This window comes from Archocentrus centrarchus, chromosome 22 (assembly GCF_007364275.1).
Source record: "Archocentrus centrarchus isolate MPI-CPG fArcCen1 chromosome 22, fArcCen1, whole genome shotgun sequence".
In the NCBI taxonomy this organism is placed as follows: domain Eukaryota; kingdom Metazoa; phylum Chordata; class Actinopteri; order Cichliformes; family Cichlidae; genus Archocentrus; species Archocentrus centrarchus.
This window is the reverse complement of record NC_044367.1, coordinates 22,697,861-22,723,822: the sequence shown is the minus strand read 5'-3', so window position 1 is coordinate 22,723,822 and position 25,962 is coordinate 22,697,861. Positions and strand designations below refer to the sequence as shown.

Sequence of the window (25,962 nt, the reverse complement as noted above, 5' to 3'; positions counted from 1 at the left end):
GGAATAGAAGACAGGGTTATTGTAAAGAAAATTATTAACTGTCATCCCCACCTTGGGTTGTCATCAGAGCTTGCATGTCTCACCATGGCCTCCATCCGGGCCCTCCGCTCCTCCTCGTCTTTGCGTCGCTGCATGTTCTCAAGGTCCTGCCGTGCTTCGCTGAACGACTGCAAGAAGGTGTCGAAGATCCCGAAGAACTCATCCGGCTGCATCCTCCCTTCTTCCTCCCCAAAGTGCTTCAGAGATTTGGCAAACTGCACAATACACAATTTAAATCAGAAATTATGTCATTTTTATATATATATTTTTTTTTAATAACGGACTGATTAAAAAAAAAAAGTCTCATTATACAGACTGGACACAAACATGTGAGCCTGCATGTATATTTGTGAGTATGATCTTCAAATTCATTTAAATGCTATTCATACTGGAAATGAACAAGGGCAGCAGGAACACACACACACACACACACACACACACACACACACACACACACACACACACACACACACACACACACACACACACATACGCACACACAATAAGAAAATGACTGCATGATTTGACCACCGTATGTCCACCCAGTTCTGTTCAAGCTGTTCGGTACTCTGTGCCAGGACGAAACCCGCGGCCAAACACACTCTACATTCCCACACTCAGCTTTGTACTGCAGTACTACACAGCACTATCCACACACATCGGCCCAACTACAATCCTAAAACACAACAAGATACAATATGTACTACACAAAGGCCATGGAGTTAATTCTCACAAAAAAAAAAAAAACCATAGAAGCAAAGATATCAGCTGGCAGCTTTGCAAAATAATGTGTTGCAGCTTTTCTGTGGAAAAATTGTCATTACATAAACACATTATGTATATATTATGTTATTTATATATTATAACATGTATATTATTATACATAGATATGGTTTAAGAAAATAAATGGGCCAAATTGAAAGCGTGCATGTGACAGGATTCTTAAAAGAGGCAGCAGCTGCTGAGTCTATTATCTGACAAATAAAGACACTGCTGAAAGATACATTTGGGCATTTTTGCTTGTCAAAATACACTCAAGGTAATACATACAAGCACGATCAGCAAAATGTATTTGAAGCTGGATTTTTTTTGTTTTTAACTTTCAGGTAAAAACAGCCTCGACTGGTCTCTTCTGTACTGTACCATTCTCCTCTGTTCCATCTTCAGGGGGAGTTCAGTGACAGTAAACATCACTTGTTTAAACAAGGTTAGCATCATACTGTAAGTGGTCCTCGTGTTGTGAGAAATCCATCCTGTCATTATGGTACTAGTCTCCATGGCAACCCCACCGTCATCACTCTCTCTCCTCTCCTAGTAATTATGTGTCTGGTCAAATCTGTTTCCTCTCGTCCCCTCGGGCCTGAGCTAAATGAGTAAACACACACATTCATACACACAATAAAACGGAGAATGTGAAGTTACAACACTGCGCCGCTCATCTCGCACAGACACTAAAATAAAAACAGCCAGGCTCTGCGACAGGCCAATTATCTCTGAGTATTCTCTGAGTTTTTATTGCACCTTATTTTCTTTAATAATAGATTTTGAATTATGACTTTTTCACTCACTGAGATGTAAATTTCTTTTTTTTTAAAAAAAAAAAACTAATAAAGCCCTGCCTGTCATTCAGAGGCATTGTGTCTGCACTCCATGAAAGTGCAGTGCAAAAACATTTCAGGAAAACCTAAATGACAAATCCATTTAAGGAGGACAAATAACTTTTTATCCAACACAAAGACCCTGTACAGGAAGACAGATGTATACTTAGATTAGGGAGTGTGCAGACTGCCTTGCCATGAGGAAAGTTCAGGTGTGCCATGGGATTTTGTGAAAGCCATACATTATTCTTCAATATAGAACTCCACAAAAAAGAGAGGTGATGATCAGCGAGCAGTAGTATGGCTTCATGCTGAGAAAGAGCACTACAGATGTGATGTTTGCTTTGAGAGTGTTGATGGAGCACAGAGAAGGTCAGAAGTTGTTGCACTGTGTCTTTGTGGATCTAGAGAAAGTATATGATAGTGTGCCAAGAGAGGAACTGTGGTACTGCATGAGGAAGTCAAAAGTGGCAGAAAAGCATGTGAGGGTGGTGCAGGAAATATATGAGGACAGCGAGACAGTGGTGAGGTGTGCGGTAGGAATGACAGATGTGTTCAAGGCAGGGGGTGGGATTACATCAGGGATCCGCTCTAAGCTCTTGTTTGCAGTGGTGATGGACAGGCTGACAGATGAGGTCAGGCAGGAGTCTCCATGGACTTTGATGTTTGCAGATGACATTGCGATCTGTACTGAGAGTAGGGAGCAGGTGGAAAAGAGCCTGGAGAGGTGGAGGTATGCTCTGGAGAGAAGAGGAATTTAAGTCAGCAGTAGCAAGACAGAATGAGTTTAAATGCCTGGGGTCAAACATCCAAAGTGATGGACAGTGCACAAGAGAGGTGAAGAAGAGAGTGCAGGCAGGGTGGAGTGGGTGGAGACAAATGCCAGAGTTGATTTGTAACAGAAGGATAGCAGCAAAAGTGAAAGGGAAGGTGGTAGTGAGACCTGCCCTGATGTATGACTGACAAAAAGGAGGCAGAGCTGGAGGCAGCAGAGTTGAAGATGTTAAGATTTTCATTACGAATGACCAGAATGGACAGGATTGGAAATGAGTACATCAGCGGGACAGCTCGGGTTGTGCAGTTTGGAGACAAAGTTGGAGAAACAGGGCTGAGATGGTTTGGACATGGGCAGAGGAGGGATAGTGGACCTGTTGGACAAAGGATGCTGAATATGGGGTATCCAGGCAGGAGGAAAAGAGGAAGACTAGAGAGAAGATTCATGGGTGTAATGAAGGAGGACATGCAGGGGGTTGGTGTGACGGAGGAGGATTGTACTGATAGGAAAAGATGGAGGTAGATGATCTGCTGTGGGGAACCCTAAAAAGGAGTAGCCAAAAGAAGAAGTTACAACTGCACAAAAAGTAATGAATGAATTGTTAATTTATGGTGTCAGCACATTGCATTTAGAAGCAAATTCTGTACCTAAAAAAAAAAAAAAGATCTTCCAAAACAACCTATGTCAAAGGGAACCCCAGGCTGTAAGCACAGCTGCTGCATGGTGGCAATTATTACAGTGTGACACATTAAAAAGGCCCTGACTGACAGAGAAGAGGGTGCACAGTCATCAGCCGCAGCGCATCATTTGTCTGGAGGCACTGGCTAATACTAACATGCTGCCAAGCAAGCTAAAGAGGCGCTTGGAAACTAAACATCACTTCTGAGAAAAGCTCTGCCTGCTTCAAAAGAGCGCTGGCTCTGAATCAAGCATCAACCTCCGCAACTAAAAAATAAAACCATCCCAGATGAAGCGCAAAAACTGCAGTTCCTCTAATGTATGCTTGAGGCTGGCTCCAAAAGCAAATCCAATCCCTATATACTCCCAAGTCGCTGCCTCACAGCAGGAGGGTCCTGGTGCCACGCTGAATGATGGTGTAATGGGCAAAGTAGCTGACCATTACCAGCTGTGAGGTGGTAATAAAAGTGTGCACTAGGGAAATAAGAGCTGGAAATTAATGCTCAGCTTGAAGAGTGAACAAACAGAACATGCTCCTTTATAAATGTATCATAGTGTATTTAGTTTTCAGTCATGCTATACCATTGTGATCCTTGCTTTGCACAAAACATAACTGTTTGTTGGCCATATGTTCACATGCTCAGCCACAATAAACTGCTGGTCTAATATTGTGTAGGGACCAAAAGAGGCAGAAACTTACAATCAGTGTTATATCTTTTAGTGTTTCTCCAGATCAGATCAGTAAAGGTGTTGGTACAAATCTGAGTGCAACACCAGCAGGGGTAGAATAAAGTACAAGCAGCCGCTCTTTATCTAGACAGCTTTCATTCAGTGCTTCTGACTAGCTCCGTTCTTTGAATTTGAACCACTTCTCCTCGGCCAGTTCAATCAATGTGCTGAGTCTGCCATGTCTGCAACCAGCTGACCACACCAAGGGAAGTGATCGTGTTGTCCTCTCAGTGATGGAAACTGAGTAGTATTTTACTTCTTAAAGTAAACAGAGGTGCTAACAGAACTGCACAGAGAGAAATCTGTTTACTAATGATGAAGTCAAACCTCAGCAGACTAAACTTGGACAGTAACAATACTGAGCAAATGTGGCAGATGCTGTGATGGATTAATTTAATCACGTTTCTATGGGGTGGTAATTATACTGTTCTTTATTTAATTAACAACATTAATAACTGTAATGTGGTAAAACATGTTAAAGAAATAACCTACAGTTCAGAAAGCTTTGGAAAATGTTTGGCAGCACTATGGAAAATACATAATTTAAAACAAATGGGCCCGGACAGGAACCAGGAACTTTGGTTTGGTTGTATGAATGATGAAAGTGTGAGCTGAAAAGCTCTCTGATGAAGGCAGATCGATGATACACACAGGTACTCTTCTGAATGTTCCAGTTCTTTTAGTAGCCAAATTCACATTAGTGCCTGAAGGCTACCTTCACCACTGGTGCTCATGATTCTTTTTATCTCATGATATCTCATCCAAATACTATACACTTCACTTTCTCACCGCCTGAAACTTAGTCGTTTTATTCTTGGACAAAAAGTGAAGCTTGGATTCTTAGCCACAGGGTCTGAAGATTGTAAGGCAATGCTGAGGTATCTTACAAGTGCGTTTTTTCTAATAGCCAGCAGGGGGTGCCTCCTCTGGTTGTAAAAGTCTGACTGCATAGAAGCCTATGGGAAAATGGCCCTACAGCTCCCTCGTTCTGTAACATCAGTAAATGCTTTCCTGATGACTTTAGGTCCCAGCTGCTAATTTCAAGTCTTCTTGAATATAACATGATGTTTATTTAGTAAATTATGGACCATATTTGAGTCACAAAGAAGGGTGAAGTGGTGTATATTTTGTCTTATGACTATGATTATATTTATATATAGTCTATGACTCTTAATATACACCAATCCAGTCCTTCTGGATTTGAAACAATTCCATTCCCTCCTCTGGAAATATCTAACTTACATGAACCTGAACAACTGTAATTCTTTCTAGTGGTTTCTAGTGTGTGTGTGTGTGTCTCTCTCTGCATGCAGACATATTTGTTGCCATGGATGCTGTATGAGTCTCAGCGGGCTGTTGGCTTCATTTAGTCATTCTCTACCTTCTTAAGGATGAAGAGTACACCCACACTTCCATATTTTTATTCCTTTGGAAACTTAACGGGGCGTCAGAGGGCCTCAACAAGCACTGAATCAGTGTGTCAGACTCCCCACTTAACAACCACACAGACACAGTCTGGGCCAGTGAACACAGGTCCTTTTGTTTCACAGCGGTGCCCAAATCCTCCCCTTCTCTTCCAGTGACGTCCCAACTGGAGCATTTTCCCTCCAATTTTTTTGCTGACCTCCTCCTTCAACAAATCATTAAGCAAAGAGGAGGCTCAACCTGAAACACAAAGGTCCTCCTTTCTTTCACGCTATCTGTCCTTTAATTGGTTGATGGCAAAGACTGTAGATAAAAAATGGAAATAACGAACGTAACCTGCCACCTGTTGGTTTGTGGATTTTTTTGACAACAATCCTGATAATAAACATCTTTGCTAATGCTAAGATCTATAAAGTTTCAGTGTGTCAGGATGGAGATGCAAAATGTGCAGCAGAGCTCTGAAGGCCTGCAAATTAAATAACACTATTCAACACTTTGGGAATCTCACAGTCCCACTGATATCTTCAGCTTACATACCTCCTGCTATACATCGAAACATAAGCCAGCATGGTTCAAAAGGTGTCTGTCCCAGCGGTAAAAAAGACACTAACATTAAGAGACAGACACAAAGCGAAGACATGGGGAGAGTCCAGGGTAATCTTTCAATGCTGGGTTTCCCCGACTCTCCTTAAGTCATCCCAAGAGACAAAGAGGGATGCTCAGAAGTTTCACTTTTTCCCCCTCCATCAGGTTCTGTAGTTTTCTTCCTTGCAGCTCTTCAGTCTTTCTGACATGAAGGCTTGGCAAGGTGCCTCACCACCCACATGCTCATATGAACTTACACTTACAGTATGACCCAAGTATGAGCAGTTAAATATTTGGTTACCTTGTCCTTGGCCTCACTCAGCTGGTCCTCTAGTTCAGAGAAGCTGAAGCCAGCCACCGTGATGAAGTCACCAATCACAGCCACAAACTTATCCCCACGTTCCCTCGTCCTGCTCTGCTGGTAGTGCAGCTCCTGGAGAGGGGAAACAGATAGGAGGCGTGTAATTGTAATGAAGCGTGCTTCAGCCTCACACACACCGACCAATTAGTTTCACTTAAGCTTTCTTGAAATGCTAATGTGTGTATTTGCGCTGAAGCGCTCGTGTTTGTGTGTGGTGGAAAACACGACATGCCGCTTTCTGCGTCGCAGAGCGTGGAACATTACCAGCATTTAAACACCTCACCCTTCTGCCCATCTCCACACTGCTCGAAAACATAATTACAGGCAGGAGAAGAACCGATGGGAGGGAGCGTGACACAAACGCACAACAACTTACCGCCTCCAGAGCCTTCAGTCCACTTCTGATACTGTGCACTTCTTTTTCCAACTCTGCCAAGCTACAGAAAAGGGAAAGGCAAAAATGGAGAGAATATTTGTTGGCTGTTTATTTATGTGTGTCGCAATTCACATTTTCAGTGGCTTTTTATCTATAAGAATTACACTTCTTCAATATATTCAAAATCGATAACAAGTAACAGCTGTCCATACTGTCACACTTTAACCACATGCAGTCGGAGTGGGAAACGCTTTTTTCTCTCAAGTGAAATGTTGTGCACTCACTTGACTTTGGCAGCCTCTGGTACACTGCTGAGGTCCTCCTGGACATGAAGAGTGTCCGGGTAGTTCTTCTCAAAGATCATGATCAAGTAGTGCAACATGGTAATGCTCCTATCAAAATCACAAGAAATAAAAGAGACAGAATCAAGCAACCTTTAACTAAAGTAATTCCTGAAAGGATAAGAAAGGGTTTCCTTACTTTTTATTCCATTTATTTAGAGTACTGGTTTTTTTTGCTATAAATTCCACACTACCTGCATGAATTGTACCAGCACAAGAGTCACACTATGAAGTGTGATCACAATGTCCAGCGATTGCTCCTGCTGTGGACACACAGAGCACGGCATGGTCCTGTGCATGCAACTGATGCAAACAGCGGCTCTCTTGAGTTAGGATTCTGCATAACCGTGCACAATCAACATCATGTAACTGTGTTACGGGCTTTTTTTTTAAGCCACTTACAGATGAGCAATTGCACCATAAGGAAGAGACGCAGGGCTGACTGAATCCCAAGTCGGCAAAAGGTGCAAAGGTTTGGACTTTGGAGATAATTTCCTCCTCCTTCCTTTACTTCTTTCAATTGTATTTAAAGCTAAAAGTTTGCATTATTAGGGTGTGGTCTCTTTGGCAGGTAGATGGCGACACAGGCAGCTGTAGCTGCTAGCTGTCTACTAGGCTTCACCTCAGCTAGTTAGAGCCACTGAACTAGACCCCTGGAATGTGTTTTATCCACTGGTGCCTTTGGAGAATTTTTTTTTAATGCACCTACAAATAATATGGCTTGCTGTGCAGCTAATTGTACTGACAGACCATCCAAGAAGTCTGCTGTCAAGGTTTGGTGAGTGAAATACTTGGATTTTATTCAGGTATCACTTTACACTAATAAGCAGGTTATCTCGGTTTGTCTGTTTTATGCACCCACACAGTCTATGGATGCAACTTGCTAACCAAGACTGCTAAAATTATCTACTAACCTATCCAAATAAACAGCACTTATCCAAATATGGTCACTCCAAAAAAAAAGACAGCAGCAGACCCAGAGCTTCAACAAACACTTTTAACAAAGTGATTATGTTTGATAAAGAACACAGTCTAAAATGCTGTGGGTTAATGTGATGCCCACTTTGTCCCCCCAGCTTACCTGTCTATGCTGGACTTGGTGTCAGCAATCTTGTTAAGGCTGGAGATCTTGAACCCGTAGGCGTTGCCTCTCTGGCCTTTGTTCATGAAGTTGCCAAAGGCCAGCACCACCTCCAGGACCTGAGTCAGACGCTTGCTCCGGACCACCTCCCTGGACGCATTCAGGATGGCTTCAGGAAAATGGAGAGAATGAGAGAGTGGGGTTTGCAGCTGGAGACATCATTTAGCTGGTAATTGATGTGTGTGCACTCTGAGCTTTTTATATTACATAACACTCTGGGCTTTCACCATCTCCTTCCATTCTGTTTCCCTACTCAAACCCACAGACACACATACAATCTAAAAAATCTTATCCTTTCCTTCATTTTTAACATCCTTCATGATGAGTGATCAATATTTCCCAAAACAACTGGGCAGCTCGGTGGGGAAACCCATCGAGCCCTTCACATCCATCCATAAAACAGCAGGGGGAGGGAATATTCCAAACATAACTCTGTACTGTCAGCCTCTTTCCTCCTGAGAACTGCCATGTCTGGCAGAGTGCAGGTGGTTCCCTGACTCCACAGAGGAAACCTCAGTGTGAATGTGAAAATCATTAACAAACTTCATCTTGTTATTGTTACAGGCCTTTGTGCTGTGATGCAGCATGGGAATCAGTCTTCTGGCCCTGCTGTCGGGGCTCTGCTGGCTGAACACTGCAGTGTCTCCTAAAAACTTCTATTGAACCTGCTGGGTGGTCCAGGGAAATTTAGACTCATGCAGAGTATATGACAAAGCAACATGAATAATAAAAGGGGATGAACACTTTATTAAGGTTATCCGTGAAGACTGTGGTCTGCATATTTTTTTGGATTCTGGAGGTTTGAATGGATCCACCAACTCACAGGATGCTTATACTTTATTTCCAGTCCATTGAGGCATCAGAAGCAGAGGCGCCAAATTCATTTTAGATGTGGGGGTCCAAAAAAAGCAAATAAAGTCTGTATCCAGAGAGATCTGAACCGGAAGTCAAACTGCTGTTTATGATTGAAAAGCATGTTTTACTGCCCAAGCTACCAAGACTTTTTCTACACCAGTGACATTTTTATAATGTGACCCAAACAGTGTGCAAAATGAATAAAATGTGTGGACATGACGCACAAAATGTCACAGGCTACATAAAGCAGCATTCCTGTAGCTGTGCAATGCATTAAACACAGGAGTTAAATATTTGTTACATTTTTCACTAATTTTTAACCACTATAACAAATTAATTTCACAACTTTGGGATACAATGTATCGCTCACTGTCACAGCAGCCTCAGTGATCGTGCCTTCGCCTGCCCTGCACTGCTAGCCCTGAGAACACATTACAGTATGCACCAGAGTGAAGGACAAAACACAATAAGACTGCAGTAATGTTAACAACATTGCTAAAAACTAAACAAAAACATTACCAGTCTAAAAATAAGTATTTTTTAACACTACAAGCTTTGATCTGAGTGTCATTTTCATCTTCTATCCATCCATTCATTCATTATTTTCCACTTATCCGAAGTGGACAGCCTTCTCCCCATTCACACTTTCCAGTTCCTGCTGGGGGATCCTGCGGTATTCCCAGGCCAGAAGAGATATATAATCTCTCCACCGGGGTCTGGGTCTACTCTGGAGTCTCCTCCCAGACAGAAGAGCTGAGTGTAATTTTTTTTTGCAGTGAACCACAGTTCACAGACCTTGAGAAACAAGACTTCTTGCTGTAGAATCCCTGAAGCTACTGTAAGCCTAATGCTAACACTTTTTTTAATTAAAAAAATAAATAAATAAAAAATCTAAACCACGATTATATACATCGGAGCATCTGTCATAGATGAAGGAAACAGTATAGGTATGACAAACAAAAATAGGGCCTTTAAAAAAAAATTCCTATATTAAAAAATAATAACAGCTCAGTCATTTGAGGGTTAGACTGTAAGTTTGGCAGTTTGAATACTGGTCCAGACCTCTACTGACAGAAATTAGCTTTTGATTTTTTGCTTTTTGGCTCCCTACTTCCATCACCAGTGATTAGAAGAAACGTGTTATTTGATGTCAGACTATCTGACAAATGTTCTGCAGCAGACACAAGTTGAACTGTCAGTCAGCAAATAAAACATTGCTGTCAAAAATGATGTGATGCTCATCAAAGCCCAAAAGCACTCCTGCCAGCACAGAAGTGTCTTTAGATCTGACTCAAACAGACTCAGTCATGACACACCCTGTGCATGCACGAGCATGCACACATGTCTATGAACCTCACTGGAAGCCTTTTCCCTCACTCTTTGAAGTTAGCTGCAGCATTTACAAGAGACGCTCTCTCCTCTCAACATGAGCCAGCTTTCCAAAACAGCCTCCCTGGTAACCTGGAAGCTGGCTTGAAGGGGGAAAAAAAAAAAAGGAGACACACACAGTTGACCGCCCCCTCTCATCATACACACACACACACACACACTTTACACAAAGATGGGATTGTGAAAAAGCTTTGGTCACAGTGTTCAAGGCTGATGACATTTCTAGTGTGGGAAACATTGTTTTGATTCTGGGTGCGTAACCGTGTGCCCTAAAAAAACACAAGCACTCTAAATTTAAGCTTCTTCTCCTTTTGTCTGTCAAACCAAGTCAAAAGAGTGCTTGAGGAGTGTTTTGATCTATGAATTGAATCTATGGCAAACTAATATTTGTGCCTTTCTAAAGGAAAAGCTGCCATTATTCAATATTTTATGATCAACTCCATCCCATCTAGAAGCATCAGCTGCAAGCTCCATTCTTGCTTAACATAATCTGTAAAAAATAGGTCACAAACACACAGCTTCATTTTATGAGAAGAATGTCTTCAGTTGCCCACTGTGTTTTTCTTTCTTTCTTTTTCCACTGGCTTTGTTTTACTTTCATTCTCTCAGCTGCAGCATTGAGGGGAACTGGGGTTACTTTTTGTTGTAACGACCAAGTAATCTATTTGATTATTCAGATGTTACTGCTTTCAAAGTTTATCATATTTCTCTGTCCTGTCTGCTGCCACAAAACAAAAATAAAAGACCCTGCTGCATTTGGTTCACATCAGGCCACGTTTGTTGCTATGCTAGAGACATAGCAGAGAACGGCCTTTATCTCATGAAGGTATCTGTAACCCTTTTTAAATTTGTGGGTGAAAAATACAAGAACACAGTGAAATAGAGGCCTCCGAGGTGTTTGTCCTTACCTTCAACCTTAGGCTTTGTTTCAGCAAGACGCTCTGCAAACTTCTTCTTAAAGAACAGAGCTTGCAGTCTGTGCTGGTAATGGTCAATTCTGATGGAAAAAAAAAAAAAAAGGTGAAAGGGGAAAAAAAGGGGAGGTGAGTTACGTCTGTCTCCAGGGGAGTTCAAGTTCAAAGCTAGAAGTCGCCCAACTGTACAAGACTCCCTCTCTCAGTTTTCACTGCATTATCATCCAATAAGCTCCTATGAAGCTGGAGAGTTGACAAATGGGTTTGTTAAACTTGCCCAAAAGTTCACCAAAGGAGGGAGGGGGAATTTCAAAGAGAGACTCAGGATATTAAATCGCAAAAAAAAAAAAAAAAAAGGAACTAACTAATTCCCAGATGTGTTCCTGAGACAATATGACGGATATGTGGTCAAAAGGAAACAAAGTAGAAAGGTGATATTTCAATAAAAGGAAACAAACGAGCTCATCTGTCCGGAAAAAAACAGCGCAGATTCGGAGAAAAAGGACAGTATGCAGGGAAAAGGCACAGATTTAGGCACTGCTGTCAAAAGAGTCTATGAGTTGTTTCCTCAGCTAAATGATAAATGACAAATTTGAGGCTTGTTTGTTATACCACCCTCCCCTTAATGCATTGAAAGCTTCTTAACATTTTGGCATCTATTAATCTGTTCAGTTCCTTTAACATTAGTAAATTCTAACTGCAGTGAAACATGAAATCATATACCCAACCTAGCACTGATGCTGTTACCTGAAGCAGAGCATAATACTATGTTTACCTGCTCATCTCAAAGAGGAAGCGATCAGCCCGGGCCATCCTCTCCAGCTCATGTTTGTGCTCCTCCAACAGGTCGATATCACTTTTCTCTGGGACAAACTTCAAAAGCTAGAAAGAAAACAAGAATCCAAAAGTTCATGCAGAAGGCTGCAGACTGACAGAAATCTATAATATGACTACTCTGGGTCAGCTGGGCTGCTGTTAAGACACAATGCAAACCATTTAAAAAGGTATATTTAATTGAAATTGGTACAAAGACAAAAAGAAAGCTTGAAACTCTTTTATGAAAATTATATCTGTTACAGAGTTTTTACTTCTAAAAGATTCTGGGATGATTTTTTATATCCGGTCATGTTACTAATTAAGTGTTTCAACTTGTTTCTTATTTGCATAGTTAAACAATCACATCAAATTTTTCGGTTTCCATATTTGAACTATTTCCTAATAATTCTAATGTTTAAAAGATTATTGCATCCTGCTTTTATTCACATTTTATAAAACAGCCCAAACCTTTTTTTTATTGATATTATCAGCCTCCTTTGAAGCCTGCTTATGATCAATAATTCAATTTTCTTTCCATAATCAGTCATATGTAGAGGCATTGTTTTGACCCAACCACTCACAATAGACTTGATAAGCTCTGCTTCTACCCTGACTTATTTTCAGTGAACCATACCTGCTCCAGCATATCTTTAGCGAGCTCCTCTCTCTCGTCCATCTCCAGGATCGCCCTCTTGATTTCTTCATTGCTCATTTTTAACCTGAAGAGAAACAAATTTCTTTATTACAGTGAAAGCAGTACGAGTGCACTTCACACTCCAAATACCAGCCTGGACTAGTGACAGACTCCGGGAACACTGCCAGCTGTTTTCAGTGCATCTGATCAGTGAGCTGGATTGCAATCAATAACATCATTGTTAGTCTGTGCAGCAAGCCCTTATTGACCAACTGCTGACCCCATTTGGGTCTAGTCTGCAGCCCGGGGTCATTTGTTATCGACACGAAAGGGAGTTCAGGGACCATGCTGATGTTTTGTCCGACACACAAAGAGCTCGGGAAGCATATGTATTGATCTGTGTGTGTGTGTGTGTGTGTGTGTGTGTGTGTGTGTGTGTGTGTGGGGGGGGGGGGGGGGGGGGGGGGGTTAGAACTTAAATTCTCTAAGGGGATTTGGACCAGTGCTATTAGGAGACAGACAAATAGGAGCCATATTGCCAAGTGGATCTTAATTGATTTTTGGGGGGGTTGAATAGGTGCATCTTAATAGAATGTAAGAGACTTAATGCAGAGTCTGTTTGCAGCTGAATGTTTGATGATGCACCAAATTTTCAGTCAAAATCTGAACATTACTTCCTGACATGCTGCCTCACCTGGACAGTGCTTTCAAGATGAAAATACATGGATTCAAGTCTTGTGTCCATTCAAAACCCATTTCTGCTTCTAGATGCAAGAAGCCCTCATGTCAAGCAGCTCCCTCACCAAGTTACTGCTCTAACTCCTGAACCAGTGTTATTTATCAGTAGCCTGTGCTGAGGCCATCTCCTCTGGACTACAAAAATATTTAGCAGGTTATTACTGTCCCTGAGAGACCTCCAGCCAGTGCAAATACAACACAAGCAAAAAGACCAAGTTTTTTCTTCTTCAAAGTTTTGTGACTTTTGATGGAAAAAGACCTATATTTTAATGATAATCTGGACTGAATCTCAAGACACCAGTTGGAAAAGGTATGTTTTCAGGGAAGATCTGAATATGATTAAAGGTGTAGGCAACCTGATCGGAGGTAGGGGGCTTTTCCAGTTTCTGTGAAAAAAAAACCCTGTCAGCCTGAGGCGTGAATCTAGATCTCAAGAGCACAGAAGCCACTGGTTTACTGACACATAAGAGTGTTCCAGATCTGACAGAGAACCTCAAGCTATACATTTTTTTTTTAGTTGTTATTAAATTACTATATGTAGAACAATTATTATAAAATTATATACTGTGGAGGTATCCGATGTAACAGTGCCAGCACAGGCAAAATATGCTTCCATTTACCAGTCAGCTATCAGGATATTAGTGACTTTTAGTCACTATTAGTGACATGTTTCAACTTAAAAGCAATAATATTTCCAAACAGTAGTGGAGACTGGATGTAATAAAAGCACGAGAGACCTTCTTGAGCTCATTAAAAGAAGGGCTACAAGTCTCAGAAAGGAAAAAAAAAAAAAGCTGTTTCATTCAATAGATTAATCAAAAATAAAGTCAATGTTCCATTTACAGCTATGTCAGGGGTCAGCGATACATGTATATTCAATTCAATTTATTTATTTATATGATATATGAGGGTATCATATCATCAGCAGTAGAGAAAGAAAGGGAAAATCTTTGGCTTTCATAACAACCGATCTGTAAGTCTAATTCAAGAAAAAATAAAGCTTTAATAAAAGATTTACGATTTGTTAAAGCATTGAAAAAAGAGCCATATGTGTGTCATACGATTGTGTCATCAGCAGAAGAGTGACTCAAACGGCAGCCTTAAGGTCTCACAGTACATAATGATCAGCTGTTGGTGTGATATGCTATGATCAATCATTTGAGCCAGGACCCCTTACTTTGAAAGCAGGATGACACAATTCTGTGCACGTCTGCCATCAATGACTGACAGCTCTTTGACCTTCCGCGTGCTGACGTATATGTCGTCCATCGAGCCCGTCTCTTTCTGCAGAAAGACAGAGAAAAAGATCAGGTCTGGGTCACAGAAAATGCACAACGTAATCTCTTTTCCTCGCATCTGCCCGACATCTTTAGCTAGTTGAGAGACGACCCCTTCTGAGCATTTAACAATGTGTTAATTTAGAACAGATTTATGAAACTCTACTTTAAACTACCAAAGCCAGTTTGCTGCAGTTGTTTCATCATTTATCAAACTCAGACTCAAAGGCTGCATTGTGGCCAAACACTCCCCTGACCTGTTTTTGCAGTTTTCTGAGGCCATAACGCACATCTCATTAAACATTATAAACTCCTTGATTCCCCTTGAAGGGAAGCTGCATGAAAAGATGCAACGTAAAAAAATAAAGAAAATCCAAAGCAGGTCTTGGGAGAGCAGATTTTTTTTGATGAGTCACCGCTGCAAACACAATGCAGGCAGACCTATAAACTTCTCAGTGCAACAGGAAACATGGCTGAAAGCTTGATTCAAGCCAGTCAGATATTTTTTTGTAAGCTCTGTGCAAATGTAGTATTAAAATGCACCAGGGGAAAGAACACATGTCTGAGAGCACTGCATGTTAAACACATTCTATTTATGGTCCGAGCTGCTTTCCTCCCTGCCAGAAAACGATCTTCCTGAGGTCGAAGAGTATGACATTTGTAAAACAGATGTGGCTTGTAAAGAAAGTGTCGTTTTTCCATGCCCGTGCTGACCCAAGGTGCCTGGCAGCAAACTGAGGTTGGCACCGGGTTAGGGGGACAACTCCCATTCAGTGAAAACTGCCAAAGCCGGCTCTGCACAAGCGGTAAAAGCTATTTTGCCAACTTAACCAAGTGCAACTGGAGACTTTATCTTTTCTAACAGCTGTGAAGTGACAGTGATGGAAATGTGGCGTTTACAAATGCAAAGTCAGGCCTGTTCTTGCTAATGAATAATTAAAGAAATTAAAGTTGATTATTGTAATTATGGTAATCAACGCAATAACAAATGGGGAAGATAAGGAATAATAAGGCAGTGATGACTGGGAATAACGTGGAGCCTTTACTTTTTTGCATCTACACCGTTATATCATCCAGTGATGAAAATCATATCTTTAACACTGGAGCCATATTAGTGTTAGCTTAAAGCAGTGGAAAATAATATGATTTATGAAGGGCATACAAAGGTAGTTTGGTGAACTTTTTTGTGCTTCCAGAGAGGAGCGTGCCAGAAGGCGTTTGAGAACACCTGGCTTTAAAGAAAAAAAGTACAAACATGCATTCACTTTTAGTTTTAGTTCGAAAATAGCTGCCAATTTTTCCAAATGCCTCACTGTTCCCACCAGTTAATGCTGCTGCCAACTTTGCTATTTGGTTACACTCCACTCATCAGGGCTCTTTTGGTGAAAACAGCTGTGGTTGAAAATGGCGCTATGAGGGGAGTGAGATTGAACCGAAACTGTAAAATTGAGGGCCATAAAACAAACACAATTACCTTAAAGACACCATAAACCTGTTTCAGCAGAAAACAAAAAAATAAACCAGGTGACCTATTTAATGCCTAAACTGACCAAACAGCAACTGAAAAAAAGTAACAAGAATCACAGCAAACGGCCTACAAACTTATGTTGAAAGTCGTTTATCAAATTTGGGCCAATATCACACCACTGCCTCTTTATACTGCACTCTGCCTTTATAACAATAGTGCCTTTGACAGTAATCACAAGCTGTTTTCACCAAGCATTAAGCTGAAAAATAAAGTCAACATCAACATTGCAATTCCTCTAAAGGCCTCTTGGGGCTGGTTCCAAGCGTGAGTCAATAGGCTCCAGTGTTAAAATGTCCAATTTTACAGCATAACAACTTTACAGCGGCTGATTTTTTTTTAATAACTCATGCACTTGGATACTAGACAGGTGTGCAGTCATTTCTGGCTCCAAAAAGCTAACATGGTGGCAACCGAAACGCTAACATTGAGGCTTTAAAATGTGAGCTTAAAATATCTGAGTCCAAAAGGCAATAGGTGATGTCACAATGGCCACATCCATCTATTATATACAGTCTTTGGTTTTTATAAAACACCACACAATGGCAGAAGGCACTGTCCAAAGTTGTCCTTTCTCACAGCACAGGATAGCCCACATCTGAAGCATTCTCACTTCTTGAAACACTGGTTTGGTTTAGGGCAGGGTGCTGCCTGATGGTGCAGGGGGCCCGGAGACATGACACCCACTTCCTACAGGCTAGAGAAGTTGCAGGCTAAAGATCTTTGTTGAGAAAAGTTCAGGACTGCAGTGCATGTGTTCTGGGTATTATTAGGCATCAAATGTTTTTCTGTCATAAAGGTATGAGGATGCATCGGCATTAGGAAACTGCAGAGTCAGATGATAATTTTATGCCATCCCCTTTACACTACATGACCTATTATTTTAAAAATCTTGATGCTGAGGTATGCCAGAACAAGGTTCATACACCCAAAGGCATTCACTGCACTATCCCGTCCGGCTGGCCGCTTCATTGCTGCAGAAGTGAAGATAATAGAGAAATGAAGATGGTTGAGAAGCTGAAGAATTTTGAACTCACCTGTTTGAAGGATTGGTTAGTGAGCAGGTCCTGCCCAGGCAGTCGGAGAGTGCAGAGAGACACAAAAAAATTGAAAACACATGCAAAGATTAGCACTTCAAGCAGAAAAAAGGTGGCGGCTAGAGCAAAGAACTACAACTACGCACACTACAAGCTGAAGCCGGGAGGCCCTCTGTGAGAAAAATCATCTACTGTCCAAGTCAACAGGGGCTCATGAATCTAAACCCCTCGGTACTGCATAAATTTGGTCTCTGTCATCTCGAAGAGGTCATGATTGTTCTAATGAATTCCTTTGATTGCATCTACATCTGCCCTGACATGGAAAAACACAACCATGAAAAATGACTGCGGTAACTAATCCTACAGAGGGCAAATGTAAACAAAAGCTCATTTTGAAAGAAGGACCAATGACAAGCTTAAAATAAGTAATTATGCCATGAATAAACACTGCAATACTGTCCAGCTGAATCAAATCTACCCAAATGGAACCGAGTTGTCAAAGCCAGGAAGATGTTGGGTTTTTATGTGGCTACGTCCATAGAGATCTGAATTTAACCGTTGGCCTGCGCCAATAAAAACCTGCTCTGTATAAATAAATACCCACAGTAAATCACTGTCAGAAACAACCTCGAGTGACCCATTCCTCTTTAATAAAAGCCTGCACAGAGGGGATGGGCTTTAGGCTGTCAGAAGGCTTTTAAGCGACACTGTAAAATAGATTATAAAGGAATTCGACAATGCTAATGCTTCAAAAGACACTTTTCCACTGGGCCAACTAATTAGAGCAAATTAAAATTCCACTTAAACATATTTAAATCTGTGTAATATATCAGTTTGTGTAATTGCACCCAATATTACCACATGACAAGTGGTGAGCAATTAGTTTGTGGCACAGAGGGGTGTAATTGCTACGCACTGTATGGCGTTGCCACCAACCCAATTATCCTATTAGTTGGTGCCATGATTTATTGAATAACCTCTTTATTTTAGCTTTGGTTAAAAAAAAAAAGTTTCCTGCATCGTGACTCCTCGTGACTTCAGCAGCTTCCTCCGTGTCACCCTGATTCATGAGCCCATGAAGAACCAGTCAGCTCTCACACAAACGCTCTGCAGACACTAGTGCAAAGCAGCAGCTCTGTGGCATCTCTACAATGAGGCATTCAGCAGTGAACAGCTGCTCATGTTAGCCTGGAGCTGGACCTTGGCACTCTCAAGAGTCCCTCTTTACACAACCCTCCCTTCAGCCCATCACACACACACACACACACTTTCACTAATACACACAGTTCAAAAATCCAGGCCAATATCATACTCCAGTATGATAGTAGCCAAAACAATCACTTATACACACACTTTCTCTCTCACACTCATACAACTGTAAGCCACTTGCTACCAAATCCAAACCTGCTGTCTCTGATATGCTGAAAACATCTTCTCTATGTCCTTCAGGTCAAGGATCTTGAAAGCTCTCAGGTCATCGATGTCGCTCCAGATGGTGCCATTGATCATATTCTAAAAACAGGGTGGAAGGACATAAGAGATTCATGTGTATACACCAATTCATTCAAAATGGGATGAACACACAATTTGTCATGCAATAAAATCAACTAAACAACAGGGCTCTGATTTAACCTAAAAAGTGCAAAATGGTGGGTCATGGACTATTTTAGTTCTGGTAGGTGCAGGAAATGCACAGAGCTGTGGCAATTATAGTGAAATATGACAGCTCATCAACACTGAAAGGGATTTAAAGAATGCTTCTCAAACCATTTCACAAAGCTGGAAAGTAACTAACTGAGACTGAAGTGTGTTTCCTTTATTTTCTGTTGTAAGTATCCTGTTTCAGTGGTGGATGCTCATTCCAAACTTGGCCACAGTCTCAAATAAGCATATGTACAAGCAACCCCTGTGAGCCACTTGCTCGGGCTTCAGACTGCTCTAAATACTTCACTTCAGAACGTTTTTTTTTTTTTTTTTATCCTTTGCTCTGTCCAATGTCACAAAGTGGGCACACAACTTTGGTTGTGTCCAGTGTAAGATTAATGAGGATTATTCCAAACTAGAAGCTCATCTAGTACAACCGGAAACCTCTGTGGCTGAAAAAGCAGATGCAGAAGTGCCAAAAAAAACAAAAAACAAAAACAAAAAGCAAAGAAAAGTTCAGGCTACATTAAGACACTTTGAGCTTCATGAAACAGAGACACAGGTGGCCAAAACACTAATGTTAAGGTTTGAAAAATGGGACTTGATCACCATCTTTTATATACAGTCTATGCGTGGAAGAGTCCAAAAATAAAAATGTAAAGCTGTAAATTAGCAGAATAGGTCATACACTTGCACTTATGTTATGATCTTACATTCGGGACAACCATGGCATCCATGAAGTCCAACAAACAGCAGTTTAGCAACGCAAAGGTTTTCTGAGTTTGCTCACCTCTCCTAGTTTGGCCCAGTTGAAGGACTTCAGCGGGTGCGAAGGCTGAGGGATGGACTTAGAGCGCATGGTGCTCATTGAGTTGAACGATGAGGGGATAGGAGGAGGCGGGGCTCCAAAAATGGGCGGAGCTCCTGGTGGAGGAGGTGGTGCTCCAGGTGGAGGAGGAGGTGGAGGAGGAGGTGGGCAGCTGAATGGTAGAGGAGGTGGAGGTGGAGGGAAACCACATGTCATAGGAGGTGGAGGTGGAGCCATAGGGCCCCCGGGAGGGGGAGGTGGAGGTGGGAAGGACCCATTGCTGCCCTGTTGGAGGTCAAATGAGACCGAGATCAGTTACTAAATAAACTGCACAAAAGTGATTAAAAATTTGTGTAAATTCTATGAAAAATGAAGAAAAACATAAACATTAACAACTCACAGAGAAGTCATTGATGCGCGACGACAGGTCCAACACTTGTTCCCGGGCCGAGCGCAGCTCCACACCCTCACGTTGTAGTTTGTCCTTCATCTTGTTCAAAGTCTTCATCATCTCCTCTTTTTCCTGTGTCTTGGTATCACACTCCCGCTCTTTCCTCTCCAGTTTAGCTAGCAGCTCTGCATGCTCTACAAGCAAACAGCGGCAGAGAAATTGGTTGGCATGGTGTTAGCAGATTTGGATAAACATGAATACAGGCCAGAAGAAGGATTATAGAGAAACTGTGAAAACTAGCTTTACCTTTTCTGAACTTCTCAGCTTGTTCTCGCCACTGTTTCACCTCATTCTCATTGACCAACCTGTGAGGTAGGCAGACAACAATAAGCACATAGAAACAAGCAAAAGAAAAAGAAAGACAAACAAAGAATTCTTGCATAAAAGATTCAACTGCAGCCCATAAATGTCAATACAGGACATTTTAAAGGAAATTCAATCACTCGATTTGAAACCCATTGATCAGGATCTAATTCTTGACTTCCTCTTTGTGAGAGGGAGTCAGATCGATTGCCTGCATTGACTGGGTTGTTGCAGTTTCCTCTTTTGATCTTCATTGTGCAGCATTAGTGCTCAAAGGAAACCTGTCAGTTACCTGTTGTGAGTTCTAATTGTTGGCTCTTGGCTCGGGTTGGGGTTAAAGTTATGTTTTGTTTTAAAAGCAAAATTAAGTAGAGTAAGCAATGTACATTGCAGATTATTTATCAGTTTTACATGTAACCAAAAAACACAAATATGAGACATAAGTTAAAATTAGAAAATAAAAACATTCAGTGGGATGTTTTAAGGCATGTAGGAGAAAGATTGGAAAGTGAAACCTTGAGCTTCGGTGGTAGCTTTGGCTGGAGTTGAGAGAACAAACATGTTGCAGCGTCACTACTTAAAACAAAAACTAAAAGAAAAAAGACTAAATATTGCCTTAATTTTTCTAGTAACCCATTTAATGTTTTTTGTTTTACTTAAAATTTTAAATAATACACAAATAGAAAATACACATAACTATGATTATAATAATTTGCTTCTCCTTTGTTTTAATTTACTTTTTGTAATTTATTCACAAATTTTATTTACCATTTTATTTATTTGAATAATCAAATTATACAGAAACACAAATAATAAATAAATAGATAGAAAAAGTAAACAGGAGAAATAAAGAAATAAATTGAGGAACTAATACAAAGCAAATCTGCCACATTTTACACATGTATTAATGTCTGCAGTTAGTTTTAATATTTATGGTCAATTTAAACAGCTTAAATTTTTTTTTCATACATTATTGATTTTTGTTTTTATGGTTTTGGTCCTCCACAAATACGACTGCCACTGAGGACAAAGTAACTCCACCGTGATGGAAATTCAGACTTAAAGACATCAATTCACAGCGGGAAAACAAAATAGTCATTAGTCAGTTTCAGGGTCTTTAAAGTGGTCGTGTTTGTGAACTTGATTACAGAGTCAATACTGCTCTGATTCAGCAACGCTGAAAGGATCCAACTGATTAAAACAAAAAGACACAATCAGTTTTTGTTGACTGGTCAAATAAACACTTTTGCATGGCTGTGGAAAAATGTGATTTGTACAATAGTGTTAATTCTGGGGTTGGGAACACGTGCGAGTATTCAGGGCCGTCATCATTGTGACCACAGATGACGAATGACTTTGTCTCCGGGATGTTTTAACAGTTGTTTTAACGTGCGCTCGCCCCTCTGAGCTGACACGGCACGAGTCATACGTTTTTTCACCCGTTAACCGTCAGGGCTCGCCGGCATGCAGCCAATCCAGTGCGGAAACCTCAGCTTATGCACGCTTTTTCCAGGCAACATTTATTCTAAGAGAGTTTATGGAAACACAGTAAATGTCTGGCAGTAATGTAAAGTGAGGGGAAGGTTTCAACCACTCTGATGCATCTTTAGCGGACAGTAATGGACATCCGGGCTCAGATGCAGCATCCAAGTTTGCATTCTGTTCACTACTGGAAAGAATTTTGCTCAAGCATGCTGACTGCACGAACAATAGTGGGTGAATACTTTACCAGGCTACAATGTTTTATGGTGCTTTCACCACTAAGGCTAAACACATTCATCTGTGATGGTAAGCTTGTGTTTAAAAATGAGGAGAACTGAAGAGAAGAATGACAGCACATCTAAAAAAAGAAAAAAGGAAGAAATATTCACCAAATTACAGCAAAGACAGAGCTCTGAATTGAGTCTATCCACACTTAATATGAACAGAGACTTTGGCTTAGCAATGATCATTTGGCTGTGCAAAACTTCAACTTCCAAGTCATAATGCTTCCCCTCTTGTCTCCTACATGCAGCCAAATGCCCGCCTCGCTGCACCTGAACATGGCTGACTTGGCCCAACAGCCCCCTTAATGCGATTAAAACAATTTCCTTTTGATCTCTGGCTTCCGCTTCCATGCCAGTTCACGCAAATAGCGAGGCTTCCTCCGATTCAGTCCAAGACCCCCTGGTGCCACCTTCACATCACCTCAGTTTCCTGAACAATTACATTCCCCGCCCGCTTTTCTTCCCACAACAGCCTGCAAATACCTGTGGTTAACTGTATATATTTCTCTGTACTAAAGCACCATATTCCAGTGTTTCTCTCCCTCAATCACTGATATAGAAGAAGCACATGACATCAGGCTTTGATCTGTGTTCGAAGTGATGCTGATTGGATGCATTAACCACAGGATTTTCACAGAAAATTAGAGTGTTTACAGTGCTGGAGGACGAGGAGAAGCTTTTGAAAGAGGCACTGGATTTACAATGCACTTAAAGCCACACTCTTCTAATGGTTGATTGACTTGGATCGTCATTTGCAGCAGTGATTCCCAATTTTGTCCTTATGGGTCTGGGACACAAGCACCTCTGGCAGGGAATCAATGACTTTTCAAAGATTATGGAAAGTTCCAGTCATGTAAATGCTTTACAAGAGGAAATGTACTAAAACGCTTCATCAGTGATAATGTGTCCACTGATGCATGTTTGCTTTTATCCATGAGAGATTTCACTCACATGCGAATGATGTTCTTGACACTGAAGTTGTCCAGAGGGGAGATGTCAGGGTCCTCTCCCTTGTCGTCCTGCAGGACTATCTGCTGGAGGATCCGGTCTAAGAGCTGCCAGTGCTGCAGGGTGCCACCACTACGCTTATCTGGTAGTTTTTTTGTTTTTTTTTTAAACAAATAAGGTTGTATCAGTTCAATATCAAAAGCTGAGCAGTGAAACAAAGTATAGTCTAGAAATAATTGACTTTTTTTCCCCCTCAGATAAATGTATGTACTCACAGGGCATCTGTAGGCAGTGTTGCAGGATGGAGAGGAGGTGTGGGTAGGAATCTGTGTGGCTCAGCTTCTTCTTGATCAGCTCAAACATGGCACCGGCACTCTTCGTATCTACATGGGTCTGTTAAGAAAACAACAGGCAATCAATATCAAACGTTTAATTTATCATGGCCTACAGAAACATACTGATGTCGAACAGCAGAAAACTCACCAGATCAAATCTTTTGGCCAGCTCAGAGTCATCCTCATTTCTCACCATCTCAAAGAAGTCCAAATGTCTGAACAGAGATAAAAAGTCTGATGATAAAGTATTTGATGTGCCTTTATTTGACCCCACGCCTCTGTTTCCTGTCTAGAGCTTAACTGCCCTAAACACATGCAATACTAGGTTACTAGTTCATTTTTATTACATTTTTATTATTTGTAAATGAAGTTTTAACATTACTTCATATATTAAAAAATGTATTTGTTCATGCATAGCTGATTTGGTATATTAACAACACTTTTTGCCAAGCTAATAGCATCCTCTAAATGATCAATATCCTCCCACTTTCTAACGGGGTGGGAGGATAAAAAAAACTTAAAGAGAAAAAAAGAAGCATTTGCCAAGATATGAATTGTATGTGTGTGTGCGATTTTTGTGTAGGCTTTGCATTATTGTATTTTAATTTAAAATCAAAAAAGACAATGAATTATTAACAGTAACGGCTTATACTTGAGTACCAAATTTCATCATGATAGATGAAAAATTCAGTTTTTTAAAAAAAAAAAAGTTGTTGACTTTGACCTTTGACCTTGAACATGAAATATGTTCTTGGGGTCCTAGGGAATATTTCCACAAAGTTTCATCAATTTTGGTTCAGCCGGCGAAGTAAAGGTCAAATGGAAATACAGTGAACCCTCATTATAACGCGCTTCACCTCTCGCGGCCTCGCTGTTTCACGGATTTTTTTAGTGCAGTTTTTTATGCTTTTTTTTTTTTTAACAGTGTATGAACGCGCATCGTGTTCTGCGTCCTGATTGGCTGTCAATCAATCTCCTCCGTCCCTCATCTCTGTCCAGCACAGAATGTGTTCAGCTTGAAAACAGGTTTTGATCTTTGGTGTCCTTCTATAGTACTGTATAATAATTGTAAAAAATAAAGCTGACTACTTCGCAGATTTCACCTATCGCAGGTTATTTTTGGAACATAACCCCACGATAAACGAGGGTTCACTGTATACAATATTTTATTATTTTTAAAAACACATCAAGGACTTAAGTTTCCACTTCTTCATCAATGGCTCACCTATCCAAAGTGGCGTTTTCATGTTCTCGGAGCTTGTCGATGACCGGCTGGATGCCCAACATCAGGAACTCGTACCTAAGGTGGAGGCGGAACTCCAGGTTGTCCTGAATATAAAGGATCAATAAGAGAAAACATGAGGCTGCAATAAATCCATATGTGGTATTTAATGGGATATCAGATACCTCAGAATCTATAAGCATGGCATGTACCTCAGAATGTATTCTTTCCAAACAACATTTTAGCATAATTACATGAAGACATGATTCCAAAACTCACTGGCATCTCTAAAGTTAACTATTTAACAGGTTTTTATCTGTTTTGTTTAATCAGTACAAATGGGGTCATGTGACAGACTAATTAGTGAAAACACTATCTGTGTGGGATTTGGGATTGTTCATGGATGATCCACAAACAAAGGCGCATGCTACCCCTTCCATAACCAAAGCATGGCAACATTTTATCATATACTTCACTCCCTTTACCTTTAAGTTCAGAAAGAAACAAACTTTCTTACTGCAAACCATCATAAATAACATAAGCAGCCTCTCCCAATACCTTAGCAATACTGAAAGAAGCACAGCAGGCAGAAGTGGCTACTTTTCACATGTTTTGTTATTATTGTTATTCAAATGGTACTGAAACTGTGAAAAGCAAACCGTAAAGTGAGACCGTTCTTCTACTTTGAAGGCAAACCTTCTCTATTTCAAGTTTGCAGTCGCACTCTTTCAAGATTTACTACCGCTCTGAGAGTGAATGGCAAGTGTTTGCAGACAAGTCTTCCACACAAACTACGCGCAACTGCAGCAATCTATTGGTGAACAAAGCAATCAAAGAGGTCTTTGGCGCTAAACCCTCTTTGTGACCAATTTCACCGAGCTACCGCCAGCAACCAGTCAGAGAATCTATAGTTTTCCTTCACGACTGGAGGTTGCCACCTGGTCTCTAGGCTTCCGTGACTAAGGCCTTAGCTGGATGCTAAGAAAATAATAAAATTCAATCAATCTGTGTATTTTACTTTTTCCATTTTGGTATTGGCTTAAACACACAAGATATTTAGTGAGTTTTAAAGGTGCTGGTTGCCAGATATCAGCTACACGAGACTGCTTGCTTGTAAATTAACAAAAGCTGCTAGCTGTACCACACACACATAAAGGTGGAACCAAAAAAACATTCCTCTGAAGCTTTTTGAAACAGTATCTAAAAACAGATTTAGGTAAAGTCTTTTACTTTAACTCATATAAATATGAGG

General features: G+C 40.8%; 1 protein-coding gene across 4 annotated transcripts in view; it reads right to left on the bottom strand.

Annotated features, from left to right (window-relative positions):
• daam2 (dishevelled associated activator of morphogenesis 2) overlaps positions 1–25,962 on the bottom strand; it is a 112,031-nt gene that overhangs the window by 4,279 nt on the left and 81,790 nt on the right. For 3 of the 4 annotated variants that reach the window (XM_030718524.1, XM_030718525.1, XM_030718526.1), the window contains 18 exons: positions 24,714–24,817; positions 23,637–23,703; positions 23,429–23,546; positions 23,157–23,295; positions 20,383–20,441; positions 20,086–20,270; positions 19,668–19,970; positions 18,638–18,745; positions 17,234–17,263; positions 14,572–14,678; positions 12,657–12,741; positions 11,982–12,088; positions 11,201–11,289; positions 7,989–8,157; positions 6,851–6,958; positions 6,567–6,627; positions 6,131–6,262; positions 84–254 (listed from right to left, as the gene is read on the bottom strand). In XM_030718524.1, the coding sequence (XP_030574384.1) occupies positions 84–254; positions 6,131–6,262; positions 6,567–6,627; positions 6,851–6,958; positions 7,989–8,157; positions 11,201–11,289; positions 11,982–12,088; positions 12,657–12,741; positions 14,572–14,678; positions 17,234–17,263; positions 18,638–18,745; positions 19,668–19,970; positions 20,086–20,270; positions 20,383–20,441; positions 23,157–23,295; positions 23,429–23,546; positions 23,637–23,703; positions 24,714–24,817 (2,142 nt within the window). The remainder of the gene's footprint in view (positions 1–83; positions 255–6,130; positions 6,263–6,566; positions 6,628–6,850; positions 6,959–7,988; positions 8,158–11,200; positions 11,290–11,981; positions 12,089–12,656; positions 12,742–14,571; positions 14,679–17,233; positions 17,264–18,637; positions 18,746–19,667; positions 19,971–20,085; positions 20,271–20,382; positions 20,442–23,156; positions 23,296–23,428; positions 23,547–23,636; positions 23,704–24,713; positions 24,818–25,962) is intronic. The other variant, XM_030718527.1, reaches the window with a different exon arrangement.